The 24,250-nt window shown below is 35.4% G+C and overlaps 1 protein-coding gene across 2 annotated transcripts in view; it reads left to right on the top strand.

Annotated features, from left to right (window-relative positions):
* Positions 1–23,722, top strand: part of LOC110476204 (macrophage mannose receptor 1-like) — a 50,516-nt gene extending 26,794 nt beyond the window's left edge. For both annotated transcript variants that reach the window (XM_021540977.2, XM_021540978.2), the window contains 21 exons: positions 852–967; positions 2,256–2,404; positions 3,806–4,005; positions 4,600–4,724; positions 5,822–5,909; positions 6,818–6,962; positions 8,172–8,213; positions 8,338–8,501; positions 9,402–9,469; positions 10,442–10,542; positions 11,050–11,192; positions 11,885–11,999; positions 13,900–14,069; positions 16,087–16,189; positions 17,020–17,249; positions 18,327–18,492; positions 18,856–19,008; positions 19,846–19,962; positions 21,418–21,585; positions 22,919–22,978; positions 23,374–23,722. In XM_021540977.2, coding sequence (XP_021396652.2) covers positions 852–967; positions 2,256–2,404; positions 3,806–4,005; positions 4,600–4,724; positions 5,822–5,909; positions 6,818–6,962; positions 8,172–8,213; positions 8,338–8,501; positions 9,402–9,469; positions 10,442–10,542; positions 11,050–11,192; positions 11,885–11,999; positions 13,900–14,069; positions 16,087–16,189; positions 17,020–17,249; positions 18,327–18,492; positions 18,856–19,008; positions 19,846–19,962; positions 21,418–21,585; positions 22,919–22,978; positions 23,374–23,624 — 2,874 coding nt within the window. In that variant the 3' untranslated portion in view covers positions 23,625–23,722. The remainder of the gene's footprint in view (positions 1–851; positions 968–2,255; positions 2,405–3,805; positions 4,006–4,599; positions 4,725–5,821; positions 5,910–6,817; positions 6,963–8,171; positions 8,214–8,337; positions 8,502–9,401; positions 9,470–10,441; positions 10,543–11,049; positions 11,193–11,884; positions 12,000–13,899; positions 14,070–16,086; positions 16,190–17,019; positions 17,250–18,326; positions 18,493–18,855; positions 19,009–19,845; positions 19,963–21,417; positions 21,586–22,918; positions 22,979–23,373) is intronic.
* Positions 23,723–24,250: the final 528 nt, after the last annotated feature.

A 24,250-nucleotide genomic window follows, 5' to 3' on the forward strand; every position in this document is an offset into this window, starting at 1 on the left:
TGCTTTCTACTTTGAATAACTTATTACCACTGGCCAAATAAAATCAATCTATTGTGCTTCTGAATTGTCAGCAGGTTTATTTTTATTTGCTTGCTTTCTAATGACATAACATCTAGTAATTACAAAAAAACTACTGAAATTTATTATGTCATAGGAAATCTTATTATTTGTCTTCCTTGAAGAAATTGCCTTTTCTTCCAAGTCTCCTTTACGAGAAAGTCTTTGATGATTATTCCCAGTATTTGTAAAGAGCACTTGGATTTATTACAAGTGTTGGAGGAAATAAATGCTTATGGCTGTTACCATTGCATACAAAACTAAGTGCATGCTTGTAGAAAAAAAAAAATATCTCTCAAAAGTGAGAAATAAAAAACCATCAGAAGAATTTTTTTGTGAACTATGGCTGGTCACAGCAACCTTCTCTTGACAGTATGTCCCTGAGAAAATGATATTTGAATGACAAAACTTTGGGAGTGAGTTTTAATGTTAGCTAAGAATAAACAAACTTGTTTAAGGTGTCATTCCCTTTCTGAAAATTCAAGCTGAAGTTTGCTTTTCAAGACTGTCCTCACGATTTCATTATGCCTATGCGCTGGTTATAATCCTGTCCTGGGCACAAAAGTTGCACTGCAAAGCCTCTCATCCCTTTGTGAGTGGAATACATTGATTGAAAATTCATTAGATATGAAAAATTATTTTATGAAACAAAATTCTAAAAAGATTTGATCCTGCCTGTTTCCACTCTTTTTCAGTTATATTGTTCCTTTGTCTAATGTTTAGATAACGGTGGACAAATCCGTTTTCTGTTTTGTTAGTTCCCTTTCCTACAGTGATCACATTTATTTTGACAGGGCTGGAAAAGACATGGTTTTTATTGTTACTTCATTGGAAATACATTTCTAACATTTCCTCAAGCAAATCAAACCTGTGGAAGTCATCAGGCTTTTTTAGCAACAGTTGAAGACAGGTATGTAAACATCTCCTTTTCCGAGGGTCACATGAGGATTCAACTTGTAGCATCACCTGCATATCAGAATAAAGACTCTGACTGACTGGTCCAATATCTAGCTTCAGAGGACAGCTATCTGTCGATACAGAAATTCTCAAAGTTTTTACATGTAAATTGAAATCCAGGAATCTGGTTTAGACTGAAAGTAGGTAATGGCTGTGAAATCAGTATTGATAACAGATGGTTTTGTCAAACAAAAAGTAGAACTGTATCTTGTGGTGGCTAGCTTGAGTAAGGAATATGGAATCCAGTTTTGATTATTAAATGGCTCTGAATTCCTTCCAAAGTGTAGTACAAATGAACAAGAGGATATAATTTTCAACTGTCTGGTCTTTGAATTGAGGTACTTTTAAAAACTTAAGTGAGAAGTCAAATTATGTAAAGCAATTGGTACCTGAAAATCTGTCACAATGTAGATGTGTGCAAAATTTCTGGAGAGGAGGTGCACATTATGTGAAATACAGAAAAATAAAAAAGTTTAAGAAACAAAATATTTTTCTTGCAGATGACTTGATGCTTTACACAATCTTATTTGTTTCTTTATAATCAAAATTGTTCTGTTCTACTGTGAAAGTTCCAGCTATCATGAATAACTTTATAAGCATAGCACTGCAGCTGCCATAAAAATGTTTTAACATTAATGTGGCCTTCTGACTACACCTTGTTAGGAGGAGACTTTTTTTATTTGTTCTGATTTCTTAGGAGCTGATTGTTTAAACATCGGTGAACTATGACAGGCTTTACCTCTACATAGGTTTCTTTGCTAAATATAACTTGTCTTGTCCAATAGTTGGATCTAATTTAGTGTTCCTTAGTTTTATAATTTAGAGTCATACTACTTTAGCCTCTACTTTTTGTAACTTCAGTAATGCTGAGATTCCTTTTTCAGATTTGGATTTGTCTGAAGCAAGAAGTAATAAAAACAAGAGTACTAGAAACTCACAAAATAAGTGGTATGAAACATAAGGCATGTCAGGTTTCTCCTTTACCAACAATTTCCTGTCAGTCCATGATTAGGCCATCTCATTCACTGGACATCTGAGAAGAAAGCAAAATACTCTGATATTGAAGCTTACAAAATATCTATTATTTAATGGTTTTGTTATATTCTTTGCTGAATAAAATCCATTCAAGCTATGCTTTCAAGAAAGTGCAGCTGTAATTCTGAGAAAATAATAAACCTTTGGCAACTTTAAAAAATAAATTTAACAGTATTAATTTATTGACTGATTTTTTTTTTAAACAGATATGAACAAGCCTATTTGACCAGCCTGGTTGGGCTGAAAAGAGAAAGATACTTTTGGATTGGACTTTCAGATGTAGAAGAAAAGGGAACATTCAAGTGGTGTAATGGTGAATCTGTCTTATTTACACACTGGAATTCTGAAATGCCTGGTAGGTATGACTCTCTGCTGTTTGATGGGTCCAAGGCCTGAATTAAATTGCTCACTTCTTGAAGACTTTTCCTTAGCACTCTCTTGATGACATAATGGCCATTGGCTTTCGAATACATCAGACTGCTCTCCCCAAGAATCCAGTGTGGCTGCTAAGTTCCTGCCTAGTGCTGAAATGAGTTTTTAGTATGAGTTTGGGAAGAAACTTTAAACTTTTCATTGAGATCAAGTTTCTGATTTGCAACTGTTCTGCTGTTCTGGGAAGTCTGTGCCTGCTGCTCTGGAGGAGCAATCTTGGCAGACCTAGTGATCCTCCTTGCAAATCCTGCCTGTTGAGCCAAATCTCATGGCACACTCGTTCACTGCACATTCTGAGTGTGTGGGATATCAGCATACATGAAGCCTCTCTGAGTTCTAGAGAATATGGGATTGTAAAATAGGACAAGAGGGCCAAAATATAACAATGGGAGGCCATTTAATCTGACATTATCACATCAGGAAGGGGGTAGTTATTGGTGCTCAAAGTTCTGGTACATTGCATATGCCTTTAAGGAGGTCCTCTGATTCTGTTTAAGTTCAGTACCTAATTGCTGATTTGAATAATGTGAAGTGGTAAGGGTATGTAGGCTTATATATACCTAGTTAGCTCTTGAAAATTTTAAGTCAAATTAGAAAAAAATGAGAAACAAGCTCTAACCATATTCACTTTTAGGGGAGAATTTCTTGGATCTAAGGTTATGATCTAGCTAGAGTCAGTCACTGCAGGTGATTTGGTGTGAGGCATAATTCAGTATTTCAGAGTGGATGAGCTACAGATTCATTATTGCCTTTTTTTTTCTTCATGAATTAGAATCATAGAATCACAGAAAGGTTTATGTTAAAGGAACATTTCAAGATCAGCTAGTCCCCACCCACTGCCATGGACACCTTTCACTAAACCAGGTTGCTCAAATTCAAGTCCAACCTGATCTTGAAATCTTTCATGAATAGGGCATCTACAACTTCTCCAGGCAATCTGTTCCACTTACTCACTACATTTATAATAAAAAAAATTCATTCCTTATGCCCAATCTGAATCTAATTTGTTTAATTTTAAAATTATTGTCACTTGTTCTGTCACTATAAGCTCTGGTAAAAAGTCTTTCTTCACCTAATAAGCATTCTTTAGATATAGAGTCTTCTGTTCTCCAGGCTGAACAACTCCACTACCTAAGTGTCTCTTTGTAGGAGAGGTGTTCCAGCCTTCTGATCATTTCTGTGGTCCTCCTGAAGACCTGCTCTAACATTAGAAATGTTTTTGACTCTGTACAACAACTTTATTTCTGCCAGGATAGAATATGAAAATTTCTAACTTCTTATAACACCCTAAATGGCATTTGTGTACATTCCTGTTTACAATCAGGAAGAAAGCCAGGCTGTGTTGCCATGAGGACTGGAATAGCAGGGGGATTATGGGATGTAATAAAATGTGAAGAAAAGGCAAAGTTCATATGCAAAATGTGGGCAGAAGGAGTGACACTTCCACCTGTTCCCACAACAACTCCTATTCCCCGGTGTCCAGAAGGCTGGAACTCAAACAATCATATTAGCTTCTGTTTCAAAGTAAGTATGTTGGTTATTTCTGCACTAAGGTAGTTTCTATTTGCTTCACATACATGTGATTAACTCAGTTTGCCAGAGCATAGTGCTTATAATGCCAAGGTTTCAGGTTTGATCCCTTTATGTGCCATTTGCTTAAGAGTTGGACTTGATGATCCCTGTGGGTCTCTTACAACTCAGAAAATTCTGTGATCCCAATAAAAATTGGGACACATATATGTGTCCTATTGTTCAATAATCTTTTTTCCAGATTATATGTAGAAGTCTTCTTCCTTTCTACTGAAATGCATATGGTTTTGTTTATTCTCTTAAAGACTAATCTTCAGGTTTGACCTTTTTTTTCTTAAATTCCAGTTCAGATAATTTTGTGGTCTGGTGGCTGTCTTGCACTCCAATCAGCAATGCAGTGTGTAACTTGACTTACAGAGTTGATTCCAAGCCGGTGTTTCACAGAGGAGAACACTCCTAAGCCCTGTACTCAGTTTCTGTAATCCCCACAGAGTATAATTGTAAATCAATTCCTTCTGGGTAACTGATATTTCTTGATCTTGTGCTCTATATGATCTGTTTTCTCTGATGCCCAAATGGTCTCTTTAGCCTTTCTCCAGAGCAGAGCACAAGAAGACGTGGCTGGAATCGCAGGAGTTCTGCCGATCCATAGGAGGAGACCTGGCCTCCATCAACGGCAAAGAGGAGCAGTACGTGATCTGGCGCTCCATCGCGTGAGTGTCCGCGGGGGCCCTTCCATCAGCCCCCGGAGCTTTCTGAAACATTTCTGCTCAGGTGGTTATGCATTTGCTTCTGCATAAGGCAGTCTGCAATCCCTGTCTGTGTCCAACACACAGCAAAAGCGTAGAGCTGATGAAGTAGTTGTAAGTAGTTGTATGACTAGCAGCAACGACCTCAAAAGCTGGTGCCAAAATGGCATGGGCAAGATATCTGGTTAAGGCAACATCTATCATCTATCTGAAGTAAAGCTATTTACTGTGGAGTTGTTGATATTATAAAATTACTACAGATGCCAATTGTTTTCACGTAAGTGTACAAAAGTGCTAACAGTTTATTAAATCTGGATAATATGTTGATTTTTTGGTCAATTTTATAAACTAATAAAAAAGCAGAGGCAACTTCAGATTTTTTTTTTTCTTACATGAGCAAGATAAATAAGGTCCCTGAACTGCAAAAAACAAGGGTGAGATTTCTAAATAATATGAAAAGCTAACACATGAAATACGACCAGAACAAACCAGGCTCAAGAATCTTGTACATCCCTGGCTAACCAAGAAGCAAGACTGAAACATCATGGCCATGCAAAATAGTATAACCATACTAGAATCCCAGTTGTCTGTTTTACAGTAAGGAAGAAGTCTCAGATGCTTCATTACCACAAATTGACTGAAGATATTGTGATTAATCAGTAAAATGTGCCTGCTTGCAGACAAGGATTAGTTGAAGGTGATATTTTTAAAATGCAATTCAACTGCAGAAAGTAACACTCTGTTTGAAAGCTGTAAGTGCCTTTACAGGGAAAATGAGGAGTTGAGAAATGGAACAACAGTAGCCAGTGAACCACTATACAAAGGTATTAAGCCACTTTATATACAGGAGTTGTATCTGGTAATTTTATTTATCTGTATTTCAATCTGAGTTAATGCATAATGATAACAGCTAGAAGCAGCTGCATTTTAATTTATTTCCACCTTGGTTTATATTGTTTTTAACAGCATTAAGTTATCCTTAGAGAATTCTTAACTGTAGTAAATGATAGATTGTTAAAAAAACTGTAATGCCCTTATTAGCATTTTTTTTTTTTTTTTAGAAACAATGGCTATTACCATCAGAATTTCTGGATAGGTTTATATTATTTGAATCCTGATGATGGCTTTGCTTGGAGTGATGGATCTCCAGTGAGTATTTTAATTTTCCACAGCTTTATTTTGCATTCCCTGTGCTTCTGATTTATGTGTAGTGTATATGTTTTTGTGTATTTTTTGTGCTTAATCATAACCCTCTGTATTGTGCACTCTTCAAGAAAGCTAAGGAATAGCAATTTCATGGCTTGATATTTTTGTCTAAAACATACTGATTTTTGATAAGGAGATACACATTGAATCAACAAGGAAACTAAATGCATGCAGACTAAAAGGATATTTCTATGAATGTGAGGATTTTTTTGGTGCAAAATAGTTCTTCTTTAGTTGTTCTTTTCTTTGCTCATCATCTTCAATGACTTACATTCCATGGAGTTGAAAACACTTTTTTAATATCAGTTTGACTTACTGCACTTTAAGCTAAGGTATAAAACTGTGGAAATGAAAGTGATTTTGGAGATGTAGGTGTACTTGATATGAGGTTGCTCAAGATATATTGATGGGGATTTACATTACCTGAAACTGCATTTTATATAGGAAAATTAGACTAGCAGTAATAGTTCTTCTAAGGTAAATGCCAACATTTTTATTGCATCTGAATAATATCCTATTCTACTCATTTTGTATATTTAATTAGTTTAATATCAAAATGTAGCATGCCCCAGCATTGTTGTTAAGTGTAATTTAAAAATTTAGGTCCCATGAAAAATGTTTATATTCTTCCAAGTGTGCACAAAAACAATTGTTACTTAAACTGCAATCCATTTGCAATCTGAAAAAGTTTGAAATTTCAGCATTTGCACAGGGGGATTCTCATTTCCTCCTAAGTTTTTAACCTGACAATAGGAACAATTTGTAGGTCTGTGCTTTGATGCTGTCTCCTCCCTCTCTCCCTTACTTTATTTTCATAAAACAGAATCTTCACAAAACTTCTTCTGTCATAGGTGAGGTATGAAAACTGGGGCTTTGGAGAACCAAATAATTATCAAGGAGTTGAACTTTGTACAGAGATCAGTGGTGATTCCAGCATGCTTTGGAATGACAGGCACTGTGATTATATGTATGGATGGATTTGCCAAATAAGAAAAGGTATTGCTTACTCCTGTATATTAGTGTAATAAGAAGATATTCTCATTTGATTTTTACCTTAGTTGTAATAAATAAAAAAATTTCAAAACCTCTTTATAAGAACAGCCTCAGGGGTTGTTTTTTCTGCTAAGAATGTGTAGTTTGAGGATGGAGCCTGGTTTCAAGATATTTTATTTCTATATTCACATGTTGATTACTTGCTAAATTCTCATGAGATATGTGTTTGGATGCTTTTTATTTACTAAAGATATCAAGACAATGTTTATAATTTAGGGAACACTTGAGTTTCACTAGCAGTGCATCTATCTAAATCTGAGTTTTTAGAAAGTGCAGCACATTTCAGTGTTTTACGGCATTCTTATGTTGGGATGGAGAGGAGCAAAATAAAGATGTTGCATTAGATTACTGACAATAAATATCAGCTCTGCCTTTTAGTGATAAGAGAATTTCTTAGGCATAGATTGTCTTAATAGATGTCATCACTAGTGAGATTACATTTTAGTACAAAACTAATTGGTAAGCCTAAACTGACAGAGTTTTTCTGTATAATAAATTTTTTTTCTGAAATGCTAATGACATTCAAGATCCCATCTCCATGATGCCATAGCAAAAACAAATGGGAATTCTTTAGTCTAAAGTTTTTCTTTTCATTGAGGACCAGTTAATTTCTTTATCATTTCCAGCAAGATTTTATCTAGGGAAATTTGTAAGATCAAGGTAGAAGTTACTCTCAACCAGAGAAAGATGGAAAGAACCTCACCCTGTGGTGGTTAGGGCACCCCATCAGATGATAACCCAGCCTACATTCCTCCTGTCTCTGGTTTAAGTCAGAATTCAAGTATTGGTGGCCACAGGAAAAGAGGGAGATGCAGATCGAGGACAACTGTCTTTACAGAGTTAATGCTTTGGGACATAAGGTTTACTGCTTTCAATGAGCAAAAAAACTTATTTGATTCAGGTAAAGTTCAAGGTATTTTATAATACTTTGCATGTAAGGACTAGCTTCAGGGAACAAGACTACATATTTAAAACTGAATATTATACCAAAATTAAGATAATTAGGTTATTTAGTTCCTTTCACATTTTGGTACTAAATCCATTGCTAACTGTGAAAGTCAATGTCAGTATTAAAACATGCCTGTCAGGCACATGAAATATCTTCTTTTCAGACAGAAAGTGTACTATAATAATATTTTTTTTTTCTCACAGGGGCAAGTGTGAAGCCTGAACCAACAGAATCTCCTGTACCCGGTAGGTGTTACTGCTGTTGCTCTTTGTTTGTGTGTGTGTGTGTTCAAAAGCATTGTTAAAATTTTATTAAGAAGGATTCTTGTACCTCAGGAGCAGAACAGTTAGGTTGGCAATTATCTTACAGAATACAGGACTACTGAGGATGGATGGATTATACACGAAGACAAACAGTACTATTTCAGCACGGAGACTGTTCCTATGGAAGAGGGTCGTGAGTTCTGCAAAAAGAACTTTGGAGACCTTTCTGTCATTGAGAGTGAAAGTGAAAGAAAGTTCCTCTGGCGATATGTAAGAAAAATCATTAATACTATGGAATAAACCATCCAAAACAAGTGAGCATGGGCACAGATCCTTTTCACCATGGTGTTCTCCCTACAAGTTTTGATAGTGATATTGCAGTTACACTAAGACAGATTAGTATGAAGAACAAGCTAATGCTAACTTTAAAGACATCTGTAGCTTCATTTTAGCAGAAAGTATTACACTGATAAGTTATAATATGTAGGATATCTTAAGTAGTGGATCAAAGCAGCAGTTGACTTACATGCAACACACAGAACATGGGATTTAGATTTTATCTGTTTATCTGGGCTATAGTCTACCTAGCAGCCTCTTTTTGGTCCTCAAGTTTGCTCCTTTGCCTCCTTCTTGTGAGAATATAATTATGGAGAGAGAAGAAACTGGACATGGATTATGCCATGAGAAAGAGGTTTGAAATCCTATTTACTGTATCATTAGAATTGTTTGCTTTTTATGCTGGTTGAGGCCAATTTATTTTTAATCTGGAATATGCTTAAAAATTATATTTAAACTACATAGAACATTTCCTGAGCTGGCTGAAGAGGACACAAGGACATGTATCAATTTGTATCCAAAATGTAAGAATGGGCTTGTGTTTGCAAGGAATTAGTCAGATAAAGTCCACTGCAGAGACTGTGCAATAGGTTCTGATTTCAGTGGCTTTCAAGTGCAATGTGAGAAGTGTTGATACAGTGACCACACCTTTTGCCCAATGGTGAAGTTTGACTGTGGACTGTCAGCTGTGAGCTGCTTTGCCTTAAATGTTGTGGTTACAGAATGTATCCAGTTCATATCTTCTGTCAGTTAGAGGTATATTACTCATCAGTAACAAAATAGGTTTATATGACAATAGAAGGCATTTGTGTAATTTTAATTTTTGCATTCTAGATATTGAAAAATGGCAAAGAGGGTGCATATTTCATTGGTTTACAACTGAGTATTGACCAACGTACAAGGTAGGTCATACCCACTTTTGAGTCATAATTTAAACATTATTGTATTCCCAAGTAGTTTATTTGCATCTTAATTTAGCTCTAGATTATGCAGAAGAAATGCTGCATGTTTCCTAAATAAAATAGAATTTGCTCAAAGCTAGACAAAAATTATACTGCAGCTAATATATTTTGAATTTTTATTCAGGAATTCTAGTTTCCTTTATTGTGTGATTCATTCTGAAAATATAAGTAGATGTTCTAACTGTAAATATATAAGACATTTTGTAGGTAAAAATGGTTTTTTTACCCCATCCTTAACTGCTGATAACAGACTCTAATAAAGGATCAAATGAAACCTATTTTATTTTTCTGGAACAATGATAGTTGTTGCACTGTGAGGTCAAGCAGGTTTTCTGAAAGCCTTTCTGAATATCAATGTGCAGCACTGTATTTGACACGTGATGTTTATTTAGGCCTGGATTCAGTTCAGTCTGTGTTTGAAGTGCCTGGATAGATGCCTATTAGTTCTCAGATCTCCTCATAGTCCACAGTAACAATGAGGGACCTCCAGAGGATAATTAAGATAATTACTTGAGCCTCTGAAAAGGAGGTATTTCTGCCTTGCTGGTTTTGTAGGGACCCTAAGATGAATATACTTTTAAGCACCTTGTGAATGTGTCTGAAGCATGAACCTGGGCACTTCTGTCACTTGCAGATCACTAGAAAGATGTGTCCTAATAATTTTCCTGGTTACAGTTTTGTTCATTGACTAATCTACATGGATATTCAGTTTTTCCGATGTTTGTATTTTACCTTGTATGTCTTTGAACAGAGAGTAGTTTAGTGCAACTAGTAAAGAGGCAATTTGGTCAAAAAACCTTGTACATTTTACTATGAGCAGATATATTTAGCATATTAAAAAGTTACTTTTTTAACATGGAAGAAGTTCTATTTTATGTTAAAGAAGCATTTTGTTGGATTGTTTTTATTAAGCTGGATGGATGGCACTCCAGTGAATTATTTGGCATGGGCACCACATGAACCTAACTTCGCAAATAATGATGAAAACTGTGTCGTTATGTATAAGAATTTAGGTGAGTTTTGTATGTTCTTTCATGAATTTCATTATTTGTGTGTTTGTGTCACAACATTCTTTTTCTTCTGAGAAGCATCCCTTCCTCCTCTTTTGTTGTTTTTTCTTTTTTACAAAAAGTAATTGAAGCAGACTACAGTATTCCTTACAGGACTTAATAGTTTTGTACTCTTGTGCTTACCTGAAGCCTAACGTGGGGAAGATCTGATAGAGCTTTGTGGCCAGAGTCTGTGGTTGTGGTTGCTGGTTTATATTTTTTATTAAAATTGACCTAATGTGTCACTATGAAGTTTCTAGTACCTGGCTCTGCAAAGCTTTTAACAGTCTGTAATTACAGCATGTATAAAGTGACATATTTTTCCTAGACACTGATATTGAATGATAATAAACCGAGAGACAGCTTTGATCTTTCAACTAAAAGCACTGTATGTGAGAATGAGTGAAACTGATTTCCATTAACCAGCTTGAGATGTGGTGTCATACAGTTCCCCATTTATCTTACACCCAGGATTTTGGAATGATATAAACTGTGGCTATCCAAATCCCTACATATGTGAAAGGCACAACAGTTCCATTAATTCAACTGTTCCTCCAACAACATTTTCAAGTCCAAGAGGATGTCGTCCAGCTTGGCTTTCTTTTCATAACAAGGTACCATAACAAATACGATCTATGCTGGATGTTTGGCAATGCATTAAATAGAAAACAAGGGAATCTTTCAATCATACTGTTTCTTATTTATACAATATGTTGTTATTTTTATGCAGAGAGCTATGACACATGCTTTTCTTTGTTTGCCTATCCATTGTTTTGCAGGAAAGGCTTTTCTGATGCTTCTAATGAAGCAAATTCAGTTGCAGTTGATGAAAGATAATTCTCTAGTCAGCTCTTCAAATGTTTTTATACACATTTAGTCAGAATTCCTAAGTATTGATGCCTTGATCTAGGTGTTTTTTGAGCAAGCTGTAATGCTTTTTCCTGACTACATTTTGTCTTCCTTAACTTTACTAACATGGTATGTATTGTAAAATAACATGAATAATTAGACAAAGATCAGTCATGCATAACTTAGCACTGTTAGCTGTCTATCGAAAAATCAGGATTTGCTTATTTTCTAGGGATTTCAGATCAAATCTAGTTGTTGAGCAAGACACTTTAGTGAGACTTCTAATTTTATGTAGAACTAGGACTAACACAAGAGCTCATTGAAAGTTGAATGTATTTTTTCAGATAAATGCATTCTTTTACTGCCTTTTCTTCATCCTGCTCTGTTTAAAACAGTGATTATCAATTGAGGGATATTAGAATGAAGATAATATATAGAGAATTTGTTCATATTTTAGTGTTACAAAATATTTGGATCTACAGAAGAGGAACGTGTTACTTGGCATGCTGCACGAACAGCTTGCATGAATTTAGGAGGAAACCTGGCCTCGATCCCTAATGAACAAGTGCAAGGTACTGTGCACAGTTTTGTAGCAAATAGATGACATGACATTTAATCCTTACAGGCTGGCTGGGGTTTGTCTGAATAAAAACAGATTTGAATAATGACTGCATATTTGATCTTTGTTCCCAAACATATAATTTTTAGATGTCTTCCATTAAATCTACCAAATTTTAGTGTTGGCTCAGAGATATATATATGTGTATATTGTCCTGGGAGCCAAAGTAGTGTTTTTTTTTAATGCTTGCACATGATGCCAGCTGGACCCTGCAATTCCCATTCCAAACAATGTGGTTTCACTAGGTGGCATTAAGTTGCTGCATGGATTTCTTGTTAAATCAAGTAGAATGTCTTTAGCATGAGAACCTGCCTGTGGGCAACTTCAAGGAGGCTTGAGTGCTCACACACATATGCAGAGCTCACCTCACAGAAGTGCCACTCTTTTCACTAGAGGAGCTTATTGCAATGAACCCAACAGCTGCATCCCTGTCTCAGGGAGATGAGAGGGGGAAAGCTACCCCATGCTTGAATAAACAAGGCATCTGTCCAAACTAAAAACAGAGGAAGTCCTTGATAGATGTTAGATTGACTTTGATAGATAGACTGGTTTTTTAGGCATAATGTTTTATCCTACATGTGAATGTGATGAAAAACAAATGCTGCAAAACACATACTGTCTGTGAACTCAAGAGAGCACACTAAAACCTCAATCATTGTAAAACAATGCATTGAAGTCCGAGCAGTTAAATAGTTTTAATTTAAACTGCTGATAAAAACTTAGTACTACTTATGATTTCCACTTGTGAAGAGCATAAGAATCAAATTTTCATTTTTCAAACAGTTATATTATTATTCTACATATTTTCTGAAGTGGTTAATAAATGCACAGGACTTGAATTCTGGGTAAAAGAGAAATGAGCAATGGAGCTATTAGCACAAAACTATTATCATTGCAGGAAGTGCAGGCATAAAGGCCTGAGTTCCTGTTACAATTTCTGGCAGAACATCAATTCTAATATTTGGCAAAAAAACCTACAGGTTTCATTCCTGGAGGAGTAAGCTGCATACATTTAAAAATGCTGAAGGGAGGTGAATGATTAACAGAATAGACAGAAATTAATCTATTCTTTTCAGAGGAAAAAACATTCATAACCATGACTGCAATGGTTGGCAAAAGCCATAGTATATTCATTTTATCACCACATTCAATGCAGCATGGATTGAATGAATTAAACCAGTAGATTGAATATAATTCATAATGTTTATAATGGATGAATATCAGCTGACCTAGCCTGCTCTGAGCTAGCTAAGACACATCAGCACCCCACCTGGACTGTGCAAAGCTGTGATAATTGATTTGCTTGTGTTTAATAGTTCTGTTAAGTCTCGTTTGAAGCAGGTTTCTTGTGCATTTTGCTCCCTGCCAAGGCAGTGCAGACTGTTGCCCAGCAGTCCGGGGAGGGAAGAAACACTCTCCTGGTTCTGGAGCAGCACTGCTTGTGCAGAAACACGAATGGCAGGATCTCGGTGGTGCTGTTGTGTCACTGGGGGACAACCACTCTTGTGGGATTATCAAAAATGTGTGTAATCCCCACAGCTGTCAGTGTCTTGAACTAAGATTCAGATGTGTCTTGGGACATATAAAAATAATTTCTGTCATGTTTTTGGAGTCCATTCCAGAACCAGCTTAGATACTTAGATGAAGTATTTTTCCCAAGCCACAGTTATATATCTACTTCCCCATTCATCAAACTCAACATTCACCTCCTTTTCATCTCACCTGCTTGTGTTATCAGCAGTGGAGTGTTTTGTATTTCAGAAAAAGTATTTAATATCATCAATCTCAGTGAGGCCAAATATTTCACAAATATTAAAATTATTCCTCTTTTCTTTGCATTTGTTTCATTCTAGCTTTCCTTACGTTCCATTTAAAAGATTTTGCCACTGAGACATGGATTGGATTAAATGATATAAATCATGAAATGAGATTCCTCTGGACAGATGGAACAGGGGTTTACTTTACAAACTGGGCCAAAGGCTTCCCGTCAGGACATATGGGTTTATATGCCTATAGCGGCCAGGTAAATAGCAATCACAAATTGTTCACTGAAGTTTGATTTTATAGAATTATAGAATAATTTTGATTGGAAAAGGCTTCTAAGATTGTTTAGTTTAATTGTTATTGCAGCACTTCCAAGGCCACCACTAAACCATGTCCCTAACTGCTGCATCTCCATCTCTTTTAAATACCTCCAGGGATGAAGACTTAAACACTTTTCCCTGGGCAGCCTGTTCCAATGCCTAAAAACTCTTTTAGTGATGAATATTTTCCTAATATCCAATCTTCTTGTTTCAACTTTGGGCCATTTCCTCTTGTCCTATCACTTGTTATACTAGAGAAAAGAGACCAATACCCACCTTGCCTAAGATTGAATGAATGCATTTGTGATGATTTTAGGTATGTCACTGCTTGACATACTACTTTGATACTTGTATGCATGTTGGATATAAAGTTGGATATAAATCCAGGTAAATTTATATCCAAGCAGATCCAAGCAGAGTGAATGCTTTTGACAGGATCTGTGCAGTGCTCATAGAAAGACTTGTTTCAGTTTTTAGTTCTCTGTGTCTGTGAAGGCTACACAGCTTTTGTGTTCAGCCTGTGTTCTCTCCTAGGCTGTGTCAATGGGGCAGTGGTTCTCCTGCCCTCCATGGCATTTTCCCAAAAGCACAGCAATGAGAACATCATCCTGGTGCTCTGGTGACAGTTGTGCCAGAGCTTGGCAGGCTTCCCAGTTGGCAATGTAGTTTGCAAGGGGACATTTACAAACATTCCCCTGAAGCAGGTGTCTTACAGATAAGCAAATAAGCAAATTCTGCCAGTCACAGTTGAAGGAGGGACATGAGTCTATAAAACACAGCCATTCAATTTTTACAAGGAAAAAAAACCCCGAACCACCAGAAAATCACTCTCTTGTTCTGTCAAACAAACTGATCTGATAGGTCACAGAGTTCCTTTCTCTCTGATAATGTGTGCGTTCTCTGGAACTACAACACTTTATAGCACTCTATTTCTCTTGAATGACGTTTTTAATGTAGAAATTCGATTTTTGTGTATAATATCCTTTTCCATGTCTTTGAAAGGAGCACCTTTGAGCTTCTTATCTCTAAAGGAGGAAAAAAATGAGGTAGAATTTGGAGTTCTAAAGGAAAATATTTTAAAAATGCTACTTTTAAAAAAAGAGTTGTCTCTTTTTATGTGAAGTAATAGGATTTTATGAAGTCTAATGTGACAACTTATAAAGTCCCTTTTTCATAAATTTTATATTTGTTTTTAAGCTTACTTGATCTTAGCAAAAAAATGTTATCATAGTTAGTAAAAATGAGTATGCAACGGTTCAGTTTGAAAGATTTAAATCAAAGGTGTTTTCAGCCAAAAATGAACTTGTTATCTTAACATCTTATGAACAGAAAAAAACCAAACAAGTAAACAAAAAATTAAATATGGATGTTTCATCACACAAAGCCACATGTAACCCTGCAGGCCTTTGCACTAATCACTGTTTATTTAATATGTGCTAATCTAATTTCTGTCTATTGTATCCATGTCAGAGAAGTTGAAATGTCATAGTAAGGCAGAGCCGTGGCTGCCTTTGGGCAGGAGCTGTTCTAACTTTGCTGTGTGTACTATTACAGCTTGAAACAATAAATTGTTGCACTGCACTTTAAGGGTTCCGGTTTATTTCTGGGGAAAAATTATCCAGTCTTTTCTACAATGATTGATATAATTTCTCTTCAAATTATCTGTGACTCCTCCCTATGCTGTATGCCTGGGCATTGAGAATACTAAAATTTCTCTGGTCCTCTTACTCACCAAAGGTAGTGCAATAGAAAGTAACAAATAAACTTGTGACATGTAAGAGGAATAAAACTTCCACATCACTTGTGTAACTTAAAACTTGTGCTCCTAAATATTACAATGATAATGAGACTAAAATTACAGCATTACTTGTGTCTGAAGATGCAAATGTGGGTCAAAAGTTTCAATTTTGCTTATTCTAGCTATTTTTAACTGATGTTGTATCTCTTTGCCTCGAGGCTGATTGTGTTGCCATGAAAAACAAACCTGTTAAGGAAGCAGGGAAGTGGGCTGATCAGAGTTGTGATAACAGCAGAGGATATATATGCCAAATTAATGCAGGTACTTCTCTTTTTAGTTGAAACCAAAACTTTTTCTTTCTTTCTTTTTTTTTCCCCCCACAGGAAATTGCTTAAGTATGTGGATTTAATAATGATTTTGCATCCAATAAAGATAAATGCACAAGTTGTTCTTCAGGCAGGAAGAAAAGGGTCAAATAGCCAAATGTGTCAGAAGACTGGTTAGTCACTGCTCTCATCTGACACTTCCCAGCAAATGCTGCGTTGCTATTTTCCTGAGCTGGAATTTGTGTCTGCATCTTTGTGTCTAGTATGACTCTTGATATGACATTTGTTCCATAGTTCTTATCATTTTCTGAGTACATTGGCTTTCAAAACATGTTTTGGAAAATACTGGTTTGTACATGTAGCATGAACTATCTGGAATGAGACTGCAACCCATCTGCACTGAAATTGAGTAAAATTGTCTCCAAAAAAGAGATTATAAATATTTAAATCTAGCATCTAAGTATCTGAGCAATTTTTAAGGACTGGTCTGTTGCAACCATTTTATTTCTTGGAAAAGATAAAGTCTTTGGGAAACCAAACAGTTTCTGCAAAGTATTTATCATAAATTACTTTAAGCAGCTCTTTAACTCTCTATAGCTTTGTAATTGAATTTTACTACTGTTGCTGGCTTAAAGCATAGTGCATCTTATCCATGCTGATTATAAACCAGAGAATATGAAATAAATAATAGTTCTATTTATAACCATAAATAATGGTTATAAATAGATAATAAATAAATAATAATAGTTCTATTTATAACCACAGTGAAATCATGCTACCCTTTTGAACAAGTAAATGGGTCTTTTTTTGTCCTTTATTTTACAGATTCTGAATTTCTGCCTTCTACAACCTCATCCCCATCCAACATTATCCGTTATGGGAATAGTAGTTATTTGTTCATCCACAGCAAAATGACATGGGAGGATGCACGGAAAAACTGCAAACAAAATCAATTTGACCTTTCCAGTGTCTTAGACACCTACACTCATTCATTCCTGTGGCTAAAGATATTAAAATATGGGGTGCCTGTGTGGATTGGTCTTAATAGCAATGTGGTAAGAAAATTAAACTAATTGAACATGATGCGGCTTTTCTCATGGACAAGTCAGGAACTGAAAAGTCTTATCATCTCTCTCTTTACTTCAGCTTATTTGCTTACATCTTGAACCTAAAAACTTCTTTGTGCTGTCAGAGGAGTCCATCCTCTTCTGTTAATCTGATTAAATCGTGTATATTGCACATGCTTTTCACATTTTTTTCTATGATATTCCACTCTATGCACTTCCAAATAAGGCATTTTAGTCTAGCATCTTGTAATATCTCTTTATATATTTCAGGTATAAGTGTGATATATATGTGATATAAAATCCTAATATTTTAGAATTTACAGAAGAAAACATCTATTGTAGTAACGATACCTAATTTTGAGAAGTATAAGAAGGTGCTATTATTATGAATATTTTACAATTTTTGAGGATAGTTATCAAGTAATTAATTAGTTTACCTAGTTCAATTTTATTTGTCTCCTCCTTCTCAGTTGTTGGGTATTTTAATACTTTCTGTGTATTTAAATACGGTATCGTTTTCTTCTTGGCACAGACACTTGTCCCACACACTCCATTTGTCTGAGCAAATGAGAAAAACCCCAAATATATGAACATAATACACCATGTCCCAAAAATCAAAAGATGCCTCTAATATTAATCGCCAGGATAAATCACTGAGTTAACCAGCTTTGGTGGGAAATTACTATGGACTTAAATGTATTCCAAGTTAAAATCATCTACATGTCTTGAAACTTCTGGGGAAAGAGTTAGAGCAAAAATTAGTCATCAAAATTTCACTCCTACAATTTATTTTTAATGAAATTGTTATTAGTCTCCAATTAAAGGTATTGTTAAGGTCAACATTAACTCAATGTCACTTTGCATTTCCTTTTGCTGAAAAGTACTTGTTGCACTGCTGTATTTCTCAATACATATCTATTTGTCACAACAAAAATGTCAAAGTTTGAGCCATTTGTATTTATTATTAGCTTATAAGAAAAGCCCAAATCCTTTTAGCACAAAGTGCTATGTAGACAGAGTAGATTGATAGAGTTTAATAATTCCAGTTGATTTTTTTTTCCTTAGACCAATGGGCATTATGAATGGATTGATAACTGGAGAATGAAGTACACGAAATGGGCTGAAGGGGAGCCAAAGCAAAAACTAGGCTGTGTCTATCTTGACATTACTGGAGTCTGGAAGACAGGATTCTGCAACGAAAGTTACTTCTCTGTTTGCAAAAAGTCTGATGGTAAGAACTTGAAGTCTGACCACTGCAATTTGATCAACATCTCATTAGAGATGCTGGGGTTTATTTCCAGAGCTAGAGAGATGAAATCATTAGAATTTACTGAGGATGAATTGGGCTACTTTAAAGTAAGGGCAAACACATAATAAGAAAGAGCCAGTGTGAATGTGAGTAGCTGTCACTTTATATCAATAGTGTTATATAAATTTTGCAAAGCTAAGACTCACACTACTCTGCCATTTACTCTCCTATTGAATAAATTTGCAATATAAAAAACCCCAAAAATCAAAAGGCAGTGAATGTAAGGAAGTAGTCACATGTGTTTCTTTTTGGTTTTTTTTTTTTTTTTTAACTATTTTTAATCAGTTCAAGCTCCCACTGAGCCCCCTCAGCTTCCAGGAAAGTGTCCTGAATCAGAAGGACACAGGTCTTGGATCCCTTTCCGAGGTCATTGTTACTACATTGAATCTTCCTCTTCAAGAAACTGGGCCCAGGCATCTTTAGAATGCCTTCGACTAGGTGAGAATCCTATTTTTCCTAAAATAAGTATCAAAAGTATCAAGTAACAAAACCCATTTGTTTTCCTAACTGTGGAAAGCTGAACATGTGTTGTGTGTTTTTGTGATTCTGGGTATGGTCCAAGTGTTGGACAAGACAGTTGCTTCCAATTATTGCCTTAATGTGGGAGGTAATGGAAAACCTTTGTCTACTGCACTGTCTCATATATGTGGGACCAGGCATGAGAGGAGCTGTGTGGCCTGGAATGAAGATCATGAAAATGGAAATCTTATACTTTGACCCTGATGGGAGATAAACAGCTTCATTCACAGCGGTCACTAAAGATTAATGGAATTTGTGTCTTTTGTATTCTTGATCTAATTTCTCCCTTGATTATTGCAGTTTCATGCCACTGGAGTGAAAGCTGTTTAGGCTGGATAATATATGAGTAAACTAGGGCTGTGGTGCAGTTTAATTCTCTCAACTTCCTTCTTTGGGAAAGGGATGAAGATTGATTATGCTGGACTTTATATGTCAGTAGCACTGTTCTTTATGGCATTGGTGGCAGTGTGACTTAGGTGTCCGGTCTCCCATTAGATTATGCAGAGATCTCAGCCACTCTCCAGCAGAACTGGTTTAGATGGATTTACCTTCACTGGAATTATATATTGTCATATGGTCAATAAGAACCTAACAACCCATGGCAAATGTAGACACTGGGTGAGAGGATTCTCCCTCTCTTTTCTGATACTTAGTTTTGTTCCTGGGTTTTCATAAAGCAGTTTGTTGACAGGACAATGAGAATGCTTTCCACTGTGAAACAACTCTAAGAAATCTTTCCTTCCCTGTGCCTTCCAGGTGCCTCTCTGGTGTCGGTTGAAGACTCGGCTGAAGCCAACTTTTTGACCTACAACCTTGAACCACTTGAAGGGAAAACATCAACATTTTGGACAGGAATGTACAGAAATGTGGATGGTACTTTCTCTAATTTTAATGTCTTTTTTTCTAGTGAATAATTACTGCAAGCTTTTTGGCACGAGTGTTGAAAATTTCACATTATAATTCTGTAATAAGGAAGATAAAGCAAGACAGAATAGGCAATTAAATCCTGTATTTGATGATTATTGCTTTCACATTAATGCAATTAATATTCAATTAGATAGATATTTCTATCCTTATAGTAGACTTTAAAGTACAATCTTTTACTGTTCAGGCAAAAAATACCAATATAACTATCAGTGGCAGGGTTGCAAAATAGTTCAGGTGGGGTTTTCTTGAGTTTTGGAAGATTAGTTTTTCAACTGCCTACCCAAACACTTCAATGAAAAACTTCTTAGGGATAAGACAACTTTTCAATTACAGCGCTTGAATCTTAACCAGGAGTAGTGAAAATTTTTGGTGAAGGAAAGAATTCGAGGGTAGTCATTTATATTTATGACACACAGAGGAAAGCTGAGGTTCACTCATGTGGTCAGTTGACATAAAAAGTATTTCTAAAAGTGGTTCTAGAGCAGTGTAGAGCAGCACACTTCTCACAGTGACCATAAACACAAGAGTTCTTCAGCTCTTCATTATAGCTCTACATAGTCATTAATAGTAATTTCAGCATAAGTGCATAGCTGAATTTCATACCTTTATGTGTGTATCCAGATTGTATTCACTTGCCACGTCCTCACAAAAAGGGTATCAGGAATTACAAATAAAAAGAACCCAAAACAAAAGCAAAATATATTGAATCTTATAAAAATCAAAATACAATTTTCATTCTGAGTCTAAGAATTTCCTTGAGTACAACGTACAGTCACAAGAAGTACATTTATTCTAAATAAATAGCACTATTAAAAGAAAGAAAGCAAAAAAGAACCGGAAGGAAGAAGCAGAAAGTCCCAAGCATAGCTGAGCAACAGCGATCACAAGATTTTGGAAGGAGATCTATAAAAAGGAAAATCGTCTGTGTAAATCTTATGGAAATGAGTAGAAACTGGAAAACAAATGAAATAAAATTGGACCAAGAAAGACTTCAGTGTGGGCTTTGAAAAGAATAACACAAAACCTTCCTACAAATTACTGGAATAAAGAGCATTCTGGTGAAGTGAAGTTATATTTTAACATTACTATTTCTATTAATGGAATAAATAATTGACACTGCACCATTACTATCACTTGAGGGACATTCTTCTTGGAACTATCTTGCCTCTGCAACAACATAAGTCAGATTTGTCAGCCATTTCCCAAAAATTGATATTATATCATTTGCATAAAATCTTAGGGGCAACATATCATGTCAGAAGTAAATAGTTTAGTGATCTGTCTCCAAAAGTAGTGACAAGTAAATTTCTCAGGAAGGCAATAAATATGGAGCATGTGAAGGTGTCAGTATGGTAATTAAGACTATCTTTTTTTTTCCATATTCAATGTCTTTTCAATTAGGACTATGGCTGTGGCTAGATGGCAGTGCAGTGAATTTTGTCAACTGGAATGTAGGAGAGCCTTCTTCTCAGCAAAATGAGCACTGCGTTGAAATGTATGCAGATTCTGGGTATTGGAATAATTTCTATTGCTCTTCCTACAAAGGATATATTTGTAAAAAGCCAAAAAGTAAGTGCTGCATTTATGAATTAGTTTTATGTATGGATAAGCTAGTATTAGTAGATGGCCATTACACACAATGCCTTTCAGGTGCATGTTCTGGGCTTTTATAAATGCCAAAGGATACACATTTCCATGCCAAGAAAAAGACAGAATGACTCTTTTCAGAAAGTAGTTCTGGACAGTAGTCAAGTCCCTTAAGAATTGCTTTTAAAAGACTGTGTTCATATCTTAGCTATACCTAGTGTATACACTCAACAAGTTTGCGTGTTTTCTATTGACAGCTGTTGAGAAATCACAATGCAAGGACCATGCCTTGCATACACAAATCTATCAAACATATTCCTCAGGGCATCCCCTCTGCTCTGCCTGTGGAGTAGCCATTGTTTATTTCCCTCTGCCAGTCTCATGTGCATGTGTTTTCTAAGTATGATGTAGTTAGTGTTTCTATGAATTGAGTATTTATAAAGTGTGACTTATTTAACAGCTTGGGATCTTTTGTCTCTGTGTCCTCCTGTTGTGAATAGATGAATGAATGAAAAGCAAAGCAAATAGCACAGTTTGGATGTGCTAAACTGAAGGTGTCCTGAAATAACTGAATGTGCAAATTTGACAGTAGGGACATCTAGCTCATATGTATTCCTAAAAGTCATCATAATAATTTCTTCCAGTATATATTGCAATATCAAAATCTCTTACTTATGCTTCCTAAGAAAGTTGAAATGTGTAGCTGCAATATACTGACTTCCTCTACAATACTGGAAATGAGAGAAATTCTGCTATCCTTTCTGTAAATTTGTTCTCATGCAAAATTATTCTTACTTACTCAAATGCTTGTAATGATGACTGTATCTTTTACAGGAAATACTGCAGCATCTCAGTATATCCACCCTTTCAGAGTCCATTTATCAATCTCTTTGTATTGTCATTGACAAAAATTAATAGATGTGGGTAGAAAGTATTAAAATAGATTGCAACTTCTCCTTTTTCACCATTTAGTTCAATTATTTGTGCTGATACTGACATTCACCTGTTTTGATGCTGACCAAATAGCTGAAGCAGATGAAAGCTAATTACTTTTTTCTATGATTATCTTCAGCCAGTCTAGTCTACTTATCTGGAATGCCACAGATTCAACCTAATTCCAGAGTCAATGCAAGGATTATATAGTAACTCACCTCAAAACAGGACACAATCTAGTCACACATTTTCATAGAAATGCAGCTTTTCTTGGCATAGTTTTTCAGAACATGATTTTCAGTATGTTACAAAATATAAAAATAAATAATGTATAAATAATTAATCACACAAAAATATAATTATTTTTAATATTATTTTCAAGTTCCAGCAACTGAAATGCCATCGGCATCTGAAATGGCACCAGCTGAAATACCTACAATGGGTAAGAATATTGTCTTTCAAGTAGAAAAAAACTAGTCCCACATAAGATCTAAACCAGAAATATTCTATTCTGTATTATGTCTTTTACATTTTCTTTTAAACCAAATTACTGTATCTGTTTCCTAGGATGACACTGTTTCCAAGCAGTACACAATATAGTCTATTTGGGTGCATCTCCAAATGTAGATTAAAAAATGTAGATTAAAAATAAATTATTTGTGATATGGCATGCAATACTAGTGATTTAAAATCAAGTTATGTTTCTACCTCCTCTTCTCATTACATCAAAACAAATGAACCCCTTCTTTTTAAAAGATCATGCATTCTAAAGAACTTGCTTCCAGTAATCAGATGACTTCTGTAGCATTCTTTTGATTTCTTCCTATTTGTTTTCAGCAATGACAAAAGATGAGAAGGCTTCTACCCTGAACCACAGCAAAACAGGAGTTATAGTTATTGTTGGTATTATCATCCTAGTTGGAAGTGGCCTTGTAGGATATCTCTTCTACAAAAGAAGAAAGAATTGCTTGCCAACAAATGACAGCTTTGAGAATAATCTGTATTTTAATGGTGATGCAGTTCCTGGAATTAGTGACACAAAGGATCTTGTGACCAACATAGAGCAGAATGAACATGCAACACTGTAATGTAACAAAAGGAAATGTAATATGTAATATAAAATGTAATGTAATAAAATAAAATGTGCCTTGTTTTATTAAAATTATGCAACTAGAATGAAGCCAAAGGTATTTTCTCATGTGCAATTACTGTACTAGCTTGTTTCTGTGTGTGTGTAATGTCATACATTGCAGTTATTTTATTTTGTAGCCATTATAGAAAGTGAAAGATTTCAGGTCTCAGAATTTGATGATCACACTGGTGAATGTGGATCTTAAGAAAAGTGATAATATTGGCTAATTATTAAATGGAGCAGTAGAAATGGATAAAATAAAGAAAGTAAAATCCAAGAGCCCCTTGAAGAACAAGCACAAGATTTGACGTTTCTGCATCAGATTGTTTCAAACCATGCTATTCAGTAAACATCTAATTTTACCATCTTTCAAGTATTCCCATGGACTTAAGTACAGCCATAGTCTCTATAGGATATGTCTGTATTTGGGCACATTTCCCCTTTGAACTACTTGGGCAAAAAGACCTTTATGATATTTCAGTTCCTACAACTTCATACAACACAGAAAATGGAGTACTTGCAGTTTATGTATTCTAGATTTTAATTGGGTAAAATCTGGAGACCGACCTCTGGAGTGAAAAG

The sequence above is a fragment of the Lonchura striata genome, chromosome 1 (genome assembly GCF_046129695.1).
Source record: "Lonchura striata isolate bLonStr1 chromosome 1, bLonStr1.mat, whole genome shotgun sequence".
NCBI lineage: Eukaryota > Metazoa > Chordata > Aves > Passeriformes > Estrildidae > Lonchura > Lonchura striata.